This window comes from Neoarius graeffei, chromosome 3, assembly GCF_027579695.1.
Source record: "Neoarius graeffei isolate fNeoGra1 chromosome 3, fNeoGra1.pri, whole genome shotgun sequence".
NCBI lineage: Eukaryota > Metazoa > Chordata > Actinopteri > Siluriformes > Ariidae > Neoarius > Neoarius graeffei.
This window is the reverse complement of record NC_083571.1, coordinates 37451652-37469060: the sequence shown is the minus strand read 5'-3', so window position 1 is coordinate 37469060 and position 17409 is coordinate 37451652. Positions and strand designations below refer to the sequence as shown.

Genomic DNA, 17409 nt, shown 5'->3' with positions numbered 1-17409 from the left:
TGTTTCAGGGGATCTCGGATCCCCCGAGTACCCCCGTAGTTCGAACAGTATTCCTAAACGTCTAGATGTTGCACAACTTTACTCATCAGATACACAGGCCATCTTGCAGGAACGACTCAGCACAGTGATGTACTCCAACTCATGGAAGGTTACCCGTGAGCAAATCTACAACGTCACTAAGGATGCTGTTGGCACTGTGTCCTCCAAATCCCAAGACTGGTTTGATGAAAATGATCAAGCCATAAGTGTCACTCTTTCTACCAAGAACAATTTATGTAAACACCTTATGCAGAAAAACCTATCAGAGACTCAGAGAAAGCAACTGAACGAGGAGTTTAAGCAAGCTAAGGCTGATGCACAACATACTCTGCGGACAATGCAGGACACATGGTGGTCAAATCTTGCAGCAGAGATGCAGACCACTGCTGATTCAAAAAACAGCAAGGAGCTCTACAGCCTAATTAAGCAAGCCATTGGGCCTCGTATGGTAAGAATTACTCCTCTGGAGGTCAAAAGATGGCAAGGAGGTGTACGTGATGATGGACAAAATAATTAGTCAATGGAAAGAACACTTCTCTGAGCTCTTGAATAGAGACTCACACATGGATCCTGTAGTTTTAGATACCATAGCTCAGCAGCCTCTAGCCTACACAATGGAAACGCCACCCACTATGGAAGAGGGACGCAACTCAATCGCGAAGCTAAATCTTGGAAAAGCAGCTGGTCAAGATGGATTGTTTGCCGAGATATTTCAGTTTGGAGGAGAGCACTTAACTGATATCATGTACAGAGTTATCTTAGACATCTGGACCTGTGGAGTAGTCCCAAAAGAGTGGAGAGATGCTATTTTGATTCCTCCGTACAAGGGGAAGGGTGTCCGTGAAATCTGTGAGCACTATAGAGGCATAGCATTATTATGTGCAGCTGGAAAGATCTTGTCTGGCATAATTCTTTCCAGACTAAATGCCCATATGTGTGTTAGAGTCCTCCCAGAATCCCAGTGTGGTTTTAGAGCAAACAGAGGAACAACAGACATGATATCACAGCACGCCAAATCCAAGAAAAGTGTGTAGAACAGGGCCAGTGCTAGTATCAGGTCTTTGTCAATCTCACAAAGGCATTTGATACGGTCAACAGAGAAGCACTCTGGATTATTCTTGGAAAGCTTGGCTGCCCCCCACACTTCATAAACCTGGTCAAGTCCTTCCATGATGACATGGAGGCTTCCGTAATTGTTGGCGGCATCATGTCTGAACCCATAAAAGTGGAGAATGGTGTTAAGCAGGGAGATCTAGTTGCACTAACTTTGTTCTCCATCTTCTTTTCCATGGTTCTTATGGATGCCTTCAAGAACTGTGACCAAGGTGTGTATGTACAGTATCGTAGTACAGGCAAGCTTTTCAACATACGCCGCTTTTCGGCTAAATCGAAAGTTCTTCTAACTATTGTCTGCGATCTCCTTTACGCTGACGACTGTGACCTGGTCTCCCACACTGCTGCTGATATGCAGAGGTTCATGGACAGGTTGTCCGAGTCATGCAAAGCTTTTGGTCTGATAATCGGTTTGGATAAGACAGTCATCATGTTTCAACCAGCTCCAGGCGCAGCCTATGTAGAACCTTCCATTTATGTGGATGGGAAGAAGCTGAAAGTCGTTGATAACTTTACTTACCTCAGTAGCATGATAAATCATCAATGTTCCCTTGACAATGAAATCTCTCTCCGGCTTAAGAAAGCCACTGATGCCTTTTCTGCTTTTCAAGACCGTGTATGGTCGCAGAAAGGCTTGAAGAAGAAAACAAAATTAGAGGTCTACAGTATAATGCCTGTGTTCTTACAAGCCTTCAATACTTTTGTGAGACATGGGTGACTTATAGGAAACATTTAGATCTTCTGGAACGCTTTCATCAGCATTGTCTGTGATCAATCCTTGGCATCCAGCACATCGCGCATGTTCCAGACACAGAAGCACTGGAGCGAGCCAATACACTCAGCACAGAAGCTCAAATACACAAACACCACCTTTGTTGGGCGGGACATCTGGTTCGGCTGGATGACAGCCGTATCCCCAAGCAGATGTTTTATGGAGAGCTAGCTGAGGGAAAGAGACCTCAGCAAAAACCTAAGAAGCATTTCAAAGACTGTGTTAAAGATTCCCTGTTAAAATTCGATCTTAATATCATAAACTGGGAAGAACAGGCTGGCGATAGGAATACTTGGAGGAAACAGGTACACGGAGGCTGTCGTTCATTCCATGCTGTCAATAGGCTAGGCCAAAACCAAAAGAGCTGCCTGCAAAGGAGAGGAAGTAGATACAGATGTGCCTCAGTTCTGCTGTAATGAGCGTGGCCGTATTAGCTTGTCAAATGCAGGGCTTCAAAGCCATCTCAGAAGTCATACAGACCACCACCCCCCCACACACACACAGATTATATTCAGTTCATTCCAGTAGACCCACTTACGTGTCATGTCTGCAGCAAAGTCTGCAAGAGCCGTTCTGGACTTACAAGACATTTCAAAACTCATAAAGATCCTCCATCCGACAGAACCAACCGTCAGGCCACAACCACAGACCTAGTTTGCAGTACTTGCGGCAAACTCTGTAAGCCACTCGCTGGCTTCAAAAGTGACTGTCGATCTCATGTGAGTAGGAATAATCAGCCATAGGTCAACTTGCCAGCGATGGTCTTGCTTGTCTAACAAGTAGACAGCCACCATATATATATACACACACACACACACACACACACACACACAGAGTTGGGTCCATATATATTTGGACACTGACACAAATTTTGGGTTTTTTTTACCTGTTTACTGAAACATATTCAAGTTATAGTTATATAATGGACATGGACATAAAGTCCAGACTTTCAGCTTTCATTTGAGGGTATCCACATTAAAATTGGATGAAGGGTTTAGGAGTTTCAGCTCCTTAACATGTGCCACCCTGTTTTTAAAGGGACCAAAAGTACTTGGACAATTGACTCAAAGGCTATTTCATGGGCAGGTGTGGGCAATTCCTTCATTATGTCATTCTCAATTAAGCATATAAAAGGCCTGGAGTTGATTTGAGGTGTGGTGCTTGCATTTGGAAGATTTTGCTGTGAAGAAAACATGCGGTCAAAGGAGCTCTCCATGCAGGTGAAACAAGCCAGCCTTAAGCTGCGAAAACAGAAAAAACCATCCGAGAAATTGCTACAATATTAGGAGTGGCAAAATCTACAGTTTGGTACATCCTGAGAAGGAAAGAAAGCACTAGTGAACTCATCAATGCAAAAAGACCTGGATGCCGACAGAAGACAACAGTGGTGGATGATCGCAGAATAATTTCCATGGTGAAGAGAAACCCCTTCACAACAGCCAACCAAGTGAACAACACTCTCCAGGAGGTAGGCGTATCAATATCCAAATCTACCATAAAGAGAAGATTGCATGAAAGTAAATACAGAGGGTTCACTGCATGGTGCAAGCCACTCATAAGCCTCAAGAATAAAAAGGCTAGATTGGACTTTGCTAAAAAACATCTAAAAAAGCCAACACAGTTCTGGAAGAACATTCTTTGGACAGATGAAACCAAGATCAACCTCTACCAGAATGATGGAAAGAAAAAAGTATGGCAAAGGCGTGGTACAGCTCATGATCCAAAGCATACCACGTCATCTGTAAAACATGGTGGAGGCAGTGTGATGGCACATTTGTGTGTTAAGGAATTATGTTAATTATTAAGATCCTTTCTGTGCAAACTAGCGTCTTTGACCTTCTCTGAATAGACTCCGTAGACTAGACATTATCTGTGTTTAGACATTCCATGCTATTCCATGAATATTAACCATAATATTGATCATAAGCCAAGACTCTGATATCTATCTGTACCTTACTGTCAGCAGAAATATGTTATTATATTATGACTGATTCAAGATCATTACACACTTCTACATAGACACACACACACGAAGACAAAACAAACACAGAGACACTATAAGACGTTTTCAAGAATGTTTTCATTTTGACGAAGTGACTGTGCGAATAAACCGGCATGTGAAACCTCTGGTTCTCTGTCTGTTTTTCTCGACCTGTTGATTCGTCCTCGGATCCGAGGGGAAGGCCCACGAAGGAATCAGGGTCTCTTTCTGGGTGAACCCAACAGATGGATAGACAGAATACAAAATGGAGGGTTAGGGTCAGGGTTAGGCAAGAGACAAACGACAAGTGCCACGCCTCAGTTGATAGAGCGCGTTTGGGACGTTTGATTTCAGAGCGTTTGTCAGACTGTTTCTCAGGAGGACGACTGAGTGAAGACAGAACACCAGTTTGCTTTGGGTTTTATTCTTTATTTGGTGATGAAAGTTTGGAGAACAATCTTCCCTATCTCTCACTGCTGACAGCACCATGACAATCCTCATACAGCTTAAGATCAGACACACACACATGCAACAGTTTGTGGTCTTTCATACTTTGGCTCGTTTGGCGTGGTTCTCCACCGTGTCCTCGGTGACGCTCTCGTCTTCCCCAATGTCTATTGTCGTCTTCTTCCCCAGCAGCTCGAAAATGTCCTCCGGTGCAATACCCTTTGGCTCAGCCACCTTCACCGTCAGCATGTCGAGGGTTAACTCTGTTCCCTTAGGGATTGCCGTCTTCGCCACTACAGACTTACCCAGCTACAGAGAGAGAGAGAGAGAGAGAGAGAGAGGGTGATACCAATAAGGAGAACTTCATTGTGCCTGCCAATCACTAAGGTAGCGTGTGTGCGTGTGCACTTACTCACCTTGTCGTGGCAGGGCACCTCACAGGGCAGCATCTGTTTGATGCCGTTGCCTAGCGCCTGCTCAACAATTCGGACAGATCGTACCAACTCGGCAAGTTCAGAGGGATCAAGCGAGGCGGAGTGGTCGCTGCCCTTCCAGCTCTTATCCAGAGTCACATGACGCTCCAACACCTTCGCACCCATAGCCACAGCTGCCACCGACACAATAATGCCCGTCTCATGACCTGAGTAACCAATCGGGATGTCCGGGAACTCTTTCTGGTATTCCTATTGGTCAGGACATTGAGATATTTTAATTCATAATCAATTACTGTGTGAATACAGCATGATTATTCTTCATATCAACAAGGGACACACACACACACACAGACAGTGAGGTTACCGTGATGACGCGCAGGTTGACATGATCAGGTTCGAGAGGATAGGCACTGGTACACTGCAGGATGCAGAAATTCTCATTGTGTTTCTTCACTGTCTGATACACACGCCGCATCGTCTCCATACTCTGCATCCCGCTAGATACCACCATCGGACGACCTGGGGGAAACACACACACACACACACACACACACACAAAATTAAAAATCAGGATGCACTTATTTCATAATATACAGTATGATAAATTCTAATAAATATCCAATTAATCCTAAACTTGACAGATTAACAATTCAGATTAATTTAGTTGAACAGATTTCAAATATTTGAAGTTAAAGTCCTTCCCGCGCCGTGTGGCGCATCGGGCGGCGCCGATCTCCGTTTCCGCAGCCCTCGGCCATTACATAGCTAGGGTTACAGTGGGCGGCTAGTCCTCTGGTAACCACGAGAGTTTAACTCCCCACTCACATCTATATTGCAGCGTGCCTTGCCAGATGGTAGTAGGTCCCATTTTTATGATGGTCTTTGGTATGACCCAACCGTGAATAGAACTCCCGATCAAGAGGCGGACATGCTGCCACTAGCCGGTAAATATTTGAAGGTAACCCCCAAAATATTGGATACTGACTTTACATGTCCTTTATTTTCAGAGCCTCGCTGATGAAATCTAAAGGACATTAAATATTTAGTAAAACAGCAGAATCGGTAAAAATAAATTGTTCTCCATTTTAACCTTTTATCACTGAAAACTCACATGTAATCAAAGAGCTTCACCTTTCTGGGCCGTTTTCTCCAAGTACGGGAAGTTATTGGTGTCTCCGGAGCCGACTTTAAAGAAAGGCACGTCGAGTTCATGAAGAAATTCCACAGCCATCTATAATAAAATCGCATAAAGTGTGAACGCAGTGTATCCAGCAGGTGTGTTCACACCTGAGGGCGAGCACATGATGAAATCACAGTGTGGAACACCATGGGGCAGTAATCACACTGCAAAAAATAAAAATCTTAGGAAGTTTGTCTATTTTCAAGTCAAAACATCTAGCCACCCTAATTATAAGACATAATTGCCCACCTCATTTAGCTAGAAAGGCTAGTTTTTAGACAGTCCATCTTGAAAATCTTGTATAGACAAAATGTCTTGAAAAAGTCGTATTTGGAGCACCTTTGAAAATAAAACAAGTTTTTTTTTTAAAACAAGTACGTACATTTTGGACATTTGTCAAATGCGGTTCATCTTGTTTCAAGAAAAAAAAACAAAGTATGCTTGTTTTGGGAATAAATGAACTTTACTGAAATCTTTGAATCTTGCCCCCAAAATGCATCGTTGCTTTGGCGTTGTGTAAGCACTGCAAGTCAAAATGCGTAGACGTTTGGTCACCTTGCATATCCTAAGTTTACTGTAACTGTTTACTCATTCAGAGTGAGCTCCTTCTAGATGCTGTACATACTCTAGACCAGACAAGTGCCTTCAAAAAGTTTACGAGTGAGTGGAGGGCGTTTTAGTGAGGTCTTTTTGGAATGCTGCGAGTTAAGTTCAGTGTTTTTTTTTTTTTTTTGTTTGGGGTTTTTTTTGTGCCTGATCTTGTAAACCCCTCGTACACATGAATAGTCAGTGCCCCCAAAATGCACTGTTGCTTTGGCGCTGTGTAAGTACTGTAAGTCAAAATGCGTAGACTTTTTTTTTTTTTTTGTGCCTGAGGTCCTGGGGAAGTGGAATCTTAAAGGGCTGATGACACGAACATGACTCTATGCAATTTCTTAAATAAACTATACAACATGGCAAACATGTTAGATTTCTGTTATAATTACGTGAAAAGAAGCTGTTATGCGAATATCCAACTTTTAATTGCAAAGCGCAAGAAAACTGGGTCCGTGGCTCGTGGCCATGTTATGACGTCAGCGGAAGAACACGCTGCGGTTCACTGGCTGTTCTACTCTGGTTCTACTCAATGGAAATGGCGCATGAAAATGCCGGTGAACTCTCTAGTGCTAGCTCTTCCTCTTCTGGGAGTCTAGAATTGTGTTGATCTCTTCCGAATAGAATCTATGATAGCCTACCCTCTTTACCCTTTGCCTCTCGTTGCTAGGCGGCAGTTACATGAAAGCCGCAAGCTTTCACAAGCAAATACATGACTATCACGCCGACTTTATGATTACATTTATGATTATCATGTAGAATCTATAGCTCTACGTACCTTTATCTTATGTTGTTTCACAACACATGTTCTGACAGGAGGACTGTCTTTGGATCCGGCATAGCTACTAGTAGACCCCCTCCGGAATACTGGCAGTGTTGCCAGATTGGGATGTTTCCCGCCCAGTTGGGCGGTTTCAAGTGCATTTTGGTGGGTTTTGAACATATTTTGGGCTGGAAAACTTCAGCAGTATCTGGCAACAGATACTGCTGACGTTTTCCAGCCCAAAATATGTTCAAAACCCACCAAAATGCACTTGAAACCGCCCAACTGGGCGGGAAACCTCCCAATCTGGCAACACTGTGTAGGCACTGCTGATGGTAGTAACACACGTTTGTGCTGAACTGAACACCCAAGAGATTCTTTTAAGCTGGGAAGGGTGTCAAAACAATCCAAATCGAAGTGTTCAGAGCACAGGACGGATGTTGGTGAGGGCTCCCACTTGTCACGAGTGTGCCTGACTTGCTTCACCCACTTTGCATGCAGCTCGGGATCTCTGGGAAACTTGAATAAACTTACCCCATCCTTGTGGGTTTTGGAGCAAAAGCCGGCAACACAATGTGAAGGCATAATATATATATATATATATATATATATATATATATATATATATATATATATATATATATATATATATAAATAAAATGTATAATAATGTATAATAAAAATACTAATAATGATAAACTGAACACCTGTCGCATCAACAACAAACTGGTAAGTGAGGAGGAAGGTTCTTTCGCTGACGTCATATAGCTCCTCCTCCTCTTCCTTCGTCTCCTGGGTGCTGCAGCCCCGTCAAATTTGCCCAAATAGCCGCGTTTATCATAACTTGTAAAATAGGCGCCTTCATGAATTAATATATGGATCATCGGGAATTACTTTTTATGTTATAAAACATCGCCAAAGATGTCAAAAACGTGTCATCAGCACTTTAAGAGATGTTTTAATGTTTGAATGTTGAAATGGGGAAAAAAAAAAAAAAAAAAACTTGTTGCAATGCTACATGTGTCGTCAACTTGATTCAAGATAGTCTCTGGTCTCATATCTAGAGTATTTTACTAATTACAGGTCACAAAAGGAGAATCTTTTAAGCTAGCAATGCTTAGTGATAGAATTTAACAATCCTAATATTAGTATATTTATCTTAAATTCAGTTTTTACTCCTAAGACTTTGTCATGAATTTAAGTGAAATACCCTTAAAATGAAATAAATAAAAATGACTTGAATGGGGGCGTCGTGGCTCAGGTGGATAAGGCGCCATACCATAAATCCAGGGACCCGGGTTTGATTCCGACCCGAGGTCATTTCCCGATCCCTCCCCGTCTCTCTCCCGCTCATTTCCTGTCTCTACACTGTCCTATCCAATGAAGGTGGAAAAGGCCCCAAAAAAATCTTTAAAAAAAAAAAAATGGCTAAATGTAAGAAGTACGATCTTGTTATAAGAACTATTTTGATTATTTTGAGTTAATCAGATCTCGCATAGGGTGCTCCGGTTTCCCCCACAGTCCAAAGACATGCAGGTTAGGTTAACTGGTGACTCTAAATTGACCGTAGGTGTGAATGTGAATGGTTGTCTGTGTCTGTGTGTCAGCCCTGTGATGACCTGGCGACTTGTCCAGGGTGTACCCCGCCTTTCGCCCATAGTCAGCTGGGATAGGCTCCAGCTTGCCTGCGACCCTGTAGAAGGATGGAGCGGCTAGAGATAATGAGATGAGATGAGATCTCGCATAATAAGTTCCCCAATCTTATTTTGGAATTATTTCATCTAAAAACAGGTTAGATTTTTCATTTTACTTTAAGAAATCTTACCAAGTCAAATTTGACTAGTTCCATTGGCAGATTTTTTTCACCTGATTCAAGCAAATATGCTTTGTTTTAATCTTTTATTTCTTATTTTTGAAAGGCCATTTTTGCAGTGCACTCAAACTCAACACTGACCTTCAGACAGAGATCAGCACTGTGACATCAGACTACCGACTGAAATCCAGTACATTAGTAATTAGTGGCTGTTTATTTAATTATTTTCAATTTTAACTTATTTTTCTGCTGTTTCTTTTAATCTGAGGTCATATCTGAAGTGCTGTTTAACCAAAACGCCACCCACATATGTATGTATGTATGTATGTATGTATGTATGTATGGTAAAACATAATATAATATATAATTGGTGGTACTGAGTAACCCTTTTGGAAGGTTACAATCAAGGACAAGTTAGTGCGATTAAGCGGTCATTTGCATGATACTCCAAGGCAAACAGTATTATTTATTTATCTATAGATTTAAGGTTTATAATCCAACACTCATTTAACCCATAAAAAACACAATCCACAGGACATCTAACCTACTTTCTATTTAATATCTAATTTATTATTTCTTATTTTTCTGAAGAATAAATTAAAAAGGTGTACAGTTTTAACGCCTGCAAATAAACAAACAAAACATAGAAAAGTAATTCCCTCCAGTGATATACATTTTCTATTAAAAGTCCAGGAAAATATATGTTATGTTTTTGTGTGCGTGAGACCTCTGACCTCGTCCATGCCCGAGGCAGTGAAGTAGATGCCAATGTCCTGAGCGTAGCGCTGAAGCTCCCTGTACTGCTCGTGTGTGAACTCCAGGTGGCGCTTGTGTTCTCCATATGTTTTCCCCCAAGAGTGTTTGGAGGTGTAGGGTCTGTCCAGAGCGTGCTTATTAAACTTATACTCCAGCTCGCTCTTCTGGAACTTCGCACAGTCTGCACCGCAATCCTGCAAAACATTCATATGAGTGCATCGGAATACAGGAAGCACGTTTACGCCATGTTTACATTAGATTTATACCATATTTACCCTAGATTTATGTGGGATTTGTAATAGTTGAACTATATTTACACCATACTTATGCCGTATTTATATTCCTGCACTACCTAGTGTATGACATAATGTCTAGACTCTGTATGGTATGTAAAGGTACCAATTAGAGGAGGATATAACAGACCCCTTAAGTACAAAAACTCCACTAGTCATATAATGACTCTAAAGGTTAGAGAAGCAGCTATGGGACCAAAAGGTTGCTGGTTCAATTCCCTGGACCAGCAAGAATGGCTGAAGGGCACTTGAGTAAGGCACCAAACCCCCAACTGCTCCCCAGGCTGCTCCGGGTATGTTGGACATCACTCTGGATAAGAATAAATGCCTGTAATGTAATGTACACCCTCTTTCAAGTCTAGGTTTTAAGTGTCAGGACATAATAAAAAAAAAAAATCATCTGGTCCTTTCCAGGTCTTAAAATTAGGCAAATACAACCTCAGATGACCAATAACACATGACATATTCACCCCGTCATTATTTATTTAACACAAAATAAGCCAAAAATGCAGTAGCAGTAATGAAAAATTAAGTACACCCTTACTGCTTCCAAATAAATTATGACAACAATTAGCAGCCAGGTGTTGCTGATCAAATTAATTTGATTAATTAGATTAGATTCACTTTATTCATCCCACATCGGGGAAATTCACGTGTTACAGTAGCAAGAAAATGTCAAACAGATAACAAATAACACTGAAATAAAAATTAGACAAACGAAGGATTAAATACAAAGGGCTATATTATCTACCGTGAGAAAGTATAGAAAAAAAATTGCCTTATTGAGAGGCTCGGAAAAATTGCACATTACAGGTAGATTTATTATATATATATATATATATATATATATATATATATATATATATATATATATATATATATATATATACACACATACACACACATACATACATATATATACACACACACACACACATATATATACACACACACACACAAATAATATTTAGCTATATATCTATAAATATAAGTATGCATAAAAATAGTTTAAGGCCTATATTATTGCACATAATTGCATCGATGAGAGATGGCAGAGGTAGTAGTGGTGAAGTAGTGCAAATATAACGACAAACAGGTTATTGGTGCTACGTTACAAGTTGTGGGTGTTATAAAGTCTGACAGCAGCAGGTATGAATGACCTGCGGTATCTCTCCTTCTTACACTGTGGGTGTAGCAGTCTACTACTAAAAGAGCTGCTTAAAGTCCCCACAGCCTCATGTAGGGGGTGAAAGGGGTTATCCATGATTGAGGTCAGCTTGGCTAACATCCTCCTCTCACCCACCACCTCAATGGAGTCCAGAGGACAGTCCAAGACTGAGCCAGCCCTTCTGACCAGTTTATTAAGTTTCTTCCTGTCCCTCTCTGAACTTCCACAGCCCCAGCAGACTACAGCGTAGAAAATCGCTGATGCTACCACAGAGTCATAAAAAGTCCTAAGCAGTGTCCTGCACACACCAAAAGACCTCAGTCTTCTCAAGAGGTGGAGACGACTTTGGCCCTTCTTGTACAGGACATCTGTGTTGTTAGTCCAGTCCAGTTTGTTGTTAAGGTGAACACCCAGGTATTTGTACTCCTCCACGATCTCAATGTCCAAACCCTGGATGTCCACTGTTGATCATCAGCAAGTGTGGTCACCTCTTAAAAAGCAGACGTTTTGGCAGTTTGCTGGTCTGGAGCACTCAGGTGTATGTTAACACAATGCCAAGGAGCAAAGACATCAGCAATGAGCTTAGGCCAAGTTTACATTAGACCGTATCTGTCTCGTTTTCTTCGCGGATGCACTGTCCGTTTACATTAAAACGCCTGGAAACGCCGGGAAACGGGAATCCGCCAGGGTCCACGTATTCAATCCAGATCGTGTCTGGTCCGGTGCTGTGTAAACATTGAGAATACGCGGATACGCTGTGCTGAGCTCTAGCTGGCGTCGTCATTGGACAACGTCACTGTGACATCCACCTTCCTGATTCGCTGGCGTTGGTCATGTGACGCGACTGCTGAAAAACGGCGCGGACTTCCGCCTTGTATCACCTTTCATTAAAGAGTATAAAAGTATGAAAATACTGCAAATACTGATGCAAATACTGCCCATTGTGTAGTTATGATTGTCTTTAGGCTTGCCATCCTTCCACTTGCAAGTGGTAAGTGACGCGCATGCCCGATATGCACTGAGATCACACACACAGCGGCTCAGTCCCGAATCACTGCTCGTGTGCTTCACTCGCGCGCTCTGTGAGCTGCGCAGGGCCGGAGTGCGCACCCTCCAGAGGGCACTCGCTGTTCAGGGCGGAGTGATTTGGAGCGCAGGATGCCTGCGGAGCCAAGCGTATCCGTGTATTGGCATTGCTGTGTGCACGCGAATCGTGTATTGGTGTTGCTGTGTGCACGCTAATCGTTTTAAAAACGTTAATCTGATGATCCGCTGATACGGTCTAACGTAAACCCCACCTTAGAGAAGCAATTGTTGCTGCACATCAGTCTTGGAAGGGTTATAAGACCATTTCCAAACAATTTGAACTCCATTCTACTGTGAGATTATTTAGAAGTGGAAAACATTCAAGACAGTTATTAATCTTCCCAGAAGTGGACATCCCAGCAAATTTACTCCAAGGTCAGACCGTGCAATTCTCAGAGAAACTGCAAAAAAAAAAAAAAAAAGAACTACATCTAGAACTCTACAGGCCACAGTTAGCATGTTAAATGTGAAAGTTCATGACCATACAATTAGAAAGACTGTGCAAGTATGGCTTGTTTGGAAGGGTTGCCTGAAGAAAGCCTCTTCTATCTATAAAGAACATGGCAGCACAGCTTAGGTTTGCAAAGATGCATCTGAACAAGCCACGAGCCTTCTGGAACAATGTTCTTTGGACAGATGAGACCAAAGTGGAAATGTTTGGCCATAATGCACAGCGCCATGTTTGGCGAAAACCAAACACAGCATTATCAGCACAAACACCTCATACCAACCATCAAGCATGGTGGTGGAGGGGTGATGATCTGGGCTTGTTTTGCAGCCACAGGGCCTGGGAACCTTGCAGTCATTGAGTCAACCATGAACTCCTCTGTATACCAAAGTATTCTAGAGGCAAATGTGAGGCCATCTGTCCAACAGCTAAAGCTTGGCCACAATTGGGTCATGCAACAGGACAATGATCCCAAGCACACCAACAAATCTACAGCAGAATGGCTGAAAAAGAAAAGAATCAAGGTGTTGGAATGGCCAAGTCAAAGTCCAGACCTCAACCCAATTGAAATGCTGTGGCAGGACCTTAAAGTTCATATTCTGGACCAATTTCGTGTTTTTTTTATATGAAAGTATGTCCCTTTACACACTCATCCAGAAGGGTAATTTTGCACAAGGCCATCTGTCTACAGCAGAAAAAAAAAACGCATCTGGAAAAATCCCAAGGGAGTCTGGAGCCAGATTCATGACGTTACCTGCGGAAGTGCCAGCAGGCTGCGTGAGCTTTGCACGGTTTCAGTGCACAACCTGTATAGACCAAGCGCTCCCATTTCTCTCTCATTGTCCGGTCTTTTGGAAAACGATGAGTACTAATCCCATCAAGCTTGGTGCTGCTACACCCTCATAGGATACATCTGTTAACCATTTTAATAATTACGCGATAACATTGAAGAAATTTGCAGAAAACCACCAGGTCGTTTTCTCATAAACAAACCAGCGCAGGATTCAGAGGGAGGCGTCCTGCAGATGACGTCACAAAAATCAATGTTTCCCGGGAAATCCAAATGCCAAGTTTTTTCCGAGGCGGACCAATTCACCTCAAATGGCTTGATTTCAACTGAATTTTTCTGGTATTGCGCAAGGTAAAAAAAATTGCAGAGAATGCAGAAATGTGACAAATATTTGACCAAAGTTTAATATAAAATAGGAGAATTACATTGATCTTGCTCCTGAATTTACCTGTGATATGCCCTTTAAGAGAGCTGTGCATAAACAAATGCCCTCAAACATGAATTAACTGAAGTAATGTTGTAAAGAAGAGTGGGCCAAAATTCCTCCACAACAATGTGAGAGACTGAGAAAATCATACTGAAAACGACTGCTTCAAGTTATTGCTGCAAAAGCTGGTTCTACAAGCTACTGAATCATGGGGTGCACTTACTTTTTCACACATGGATTCTGCATTTTCACTTAGTTTTTGTTAAATAAATAACGAACCTGTGGAATCTGTTGTGTGTTGCTTTACATCTGAGGTTAGATTTGCATAACTGTAGGACCTGGTAAGGATCAGATGATTTTTTTTTTTTTGTTCCGTCTTGATCGGTAAAACCATGTAACTGGAAGAGGGTGTACTTACTTTCTCACATAACTGTAGGTGCACTACATGATAGCCTGCATGAAGCCAGCTAAGATTCAACTCTCCCCCAGAGGAAGAAATAACCGTGTAGTGTATTTCTGCACCCTACATAGTGCACAAGCACTAATGCGCCCAACTCTCTATAGTAATGAAATCATGAGCATTAAACAACAGGAAGCGTTACAGGATTAGAGTCCAGCTTAAAGTAATAAACTTCCAGAAGGGAACCTTGGGGATTTCAGTTACCTGCACCCTACATCAGTGCACTAGATAGTTCAGCTCCCACTGTGAACAAGTGCACAACCAACGGTAGGAAATGAGTACTCCACCCTCGTGTACTGCACTAGAGGTTCAAATGAGATTTATTATATTATTAATTTATTATTATTATGGCGGCACGGTGGTGTAGTGGTTAGCACGGTCGCCTCACAGCAAAAAGGTTCTGGGTTCGAGCCCCGTGGCCGGCGAGGGCCCTTCTGTGCGGAGTTTGCATGTTCTCCCCGTGTCCGCGTGGGTTTCCTCCGGGTGCTCCGGTTTCCCCCACAGTCCAAAGACATGCAGGTTAGGTTAACTGGTGACTCTAAATTGACCGTAGGTGTGAATGTGAGTGTGAATGGTTGTCTGTGTCTATGTGTCAGCCCTGTGATGACCTGGCGACTTGTCCAGGGTGTACCCCGCCTTTCGCCAGTAGTCAGCTGGGATAGGCTCCAGCTTGCCTGCAACCCTGTAGAACAGGATAAAGCGGCGAGAGATAATGAATGGATGGATGGATATTACTATAAATAATGAATTAAGAGTCAGTTCCAGAAAAAAAAAAAAAAACACCTGAATGAATATGCTAATTAGGAATGCCCTGAATCACGCCTGCTTGCCCACTCCACCTGTGAAAAGCAGTGTAAAGAAAGAAAGCACAACTTTATTCATCACATGCTTGTGAAATTTCCTCTCTGCATTTAACCCATCTGAAGCAGTGGGCAGCCATGCTAATAGCGCCCGGGGAGCAGTTCAGAGTTAGGTGCCTCGCTCAAGGGCACCTCAGCCCAAGGCCGTCCCATATTAACCTAACCACATGTCTTGGGACTGTGGGGGAAACCCACACAGACACGGGGAGAACATGCAAACGAGCCCAGCGGCCGGCGAGGGCCTTTCTGTGTGGAGTTTGCATGTTCTCCCCGTGTCTCCGTTTTCCCCCACAGTCCAAAGACATGCAGTTAGGTTGACATGGGGCGGCCTTGGGCTGAAGTGCCCTTGAGCGAGGTACCGAACCCCTGACTGCTCCCCGGGTGCTGTAGTGTGGCTGCCCACTGCTCTGGGTGTGTGTGTGTGTGTTCACTGCTTCTCAGATGGGTTAAATGCAGAGGATGATTTTCACTGTGCATGTGACAAATAAAGGTTTCTTCTTGCTGTGAGGCGACCGTGCCACAGCGTACAATGTGATTTTATATTGATTTCAGAAATGTGCACGTCCCTCATAACTCATTTGCATATCCGATTGGAGATTTGATGACGTAACAGAATTCGCCAGTCACGTGGTCACCACTCTTTTTCTCCAGGGATTTTCAACTTGAAAAAAAAAAAGTGACACTTTAATCAATCAGTTGATATAAAACAAGTTTAATAATAAAAAATGAAATATAATATGAGGTTTATTTATAAATTATCTCTGATGCAGAGTAATTAATTAATTTATTTATTGATTGATTGATTAGTTAATGCAATGTGTAGATTTCCAAGCCAAAACTGCTGCATTTCTGAGCAGATACACGTCATTTCCTGCATCATTATGACATTTCTCTGTAGTGTGAGAACAGAAAGAGCTAAGAGCGCGTCAGGGTTCTTACTTTGGCCATTTTGATCATCTCCTTGGCGATGTTCAGGTCCCCCTGATGGTTCTGTCCGATCTCTGCGATGATGAAACACGGGTGGTTTCCTCCGATCATGCGGCCGGGACAAAGCTCAAACTTCAGAGGCATTTTCACTCGGAGTGAAGACAAAAAAAAAAAAAAATCACACAGAAGAGATAAAACTGTCAACGAAGCTCAGAAACCCGAGAGACAGACACACACACGGAGTGACAGCACCAGAACTTCCGGGTTTGTTCCCGAAGCCACGCCCACTCTCTCTCTGTTTTCATAATTCGAGTCCCTGGTGTCTGCGTCACGAGACCCACCTTAAAGTGCATATCCTGGACCAATTTATAGAGGATTTCGACGTGACGTCACAGGTCACGTGACGCCCCGGTGTCCGCCATTTTGAAGGTCAAGCTAGCTAATGTCAACAACAGTAGCTGGTATGTTACTGTAGCAATGTTTACGTTCAGTCATTTGGATGACTGTTAAAACCTTTCAGTCTCAAGTTTTTCCTTTACTGGATTTACTAGTTTACTGAGCCAGTGCGATCGGGCAGGCTGGGAGTGAGCGCGCTAGCTCAGTAAACTAGTAAATACAGTAAAGGAAAAACTTGAGACTGAAAGGTTTTAACAGTCATCCAAATGATTGAACGTAAACATTGCTACAGTAACATACCAGCTATGATGTTGTTGACATTAGCTAGTGCTAACAGCTAGCTGCTAGTGCACTGCTACAACTACACCGACCCTAATAATACAGTTCTTGGTCATTGTCTGGTAACAGCAAATTTATAACGGGCCATGTCTCAACAGACTAAGAAGTTATTTCAATGACATTTAATAACATTTTGTTTATCCTGAGGACCGAAAGTAAATGAAAATGTGAACAGACCTTAGCTGTAATAAGATGGCGACCACCGGCTCCAGGGCCGAGCCGCTGATGTAGGCATGTTACCCAGCCTGGTTTTTAACGACATAGGTATACAGATCATGTCGGCCGAAGTCAGGTAAAGACGAGGGCTTCGTGTACTTCCGTAC

At 42.6% G+C, this 17409-nt stretch overlaps 1 protein-coding gene across 1 annotated transcript; it reads right to left on the bottom strand.

Moving 5' to 3' along the window:
* Positions 1 to 4313: 4313 nt before the first annotated feature.
* On the bottom strand, positions 4314 to 16628 carry LOC132882784 (sialic acid synthase-like). The gene is made up of 6 exons (XM_060915894.1): positions 16364 to 16628; positions 9871 to 10086; positions 5918 to 6017; positions 5151 to 5305; positions 4769 to 5035; positions 4314 to 4661 (listed from the first exon to the last, which is right to left on the bottom strand). Exons 1-6 carry the CDS (start codon positions 16493 to 16495, stop codon positions 4452 to 4454), a joined length of 1080 nt encoding a protein of 359 aa, XP_060771877.1. The 5' UTR covers positions 16496 to 16628; the 3' UTR covers positions 4314 to 4451.
* Positions 16629 to 17409: the final 781 nt, after the last annotated feature.

Bases quoted from the DNA above. Each gene is read 5' to 3' on its own strand.
- LOC132882784 (XM_060915894.1), bottom strand. From the start codon at position 16,495: ATGCCTCTGAAGTTTGAGCTTTGTCCCGGCCGCATGATCGGAGGAAAC. The intron at 6,018-9,870 runs GTCAGAGGTCTC...ATTTTATTATAG, and splicing joins CTGCCTCGGGCATGGACGAG to ATGGCTGTGGAATTTCTTCA. The intron at 5,306-5,917 runs GTGAAGCTCTTT...TGTTTCCCCCAG, and splicing joins GGAGAAAACGGCCCAGAAAG to GTCGTCCGATGGTGGTATCT.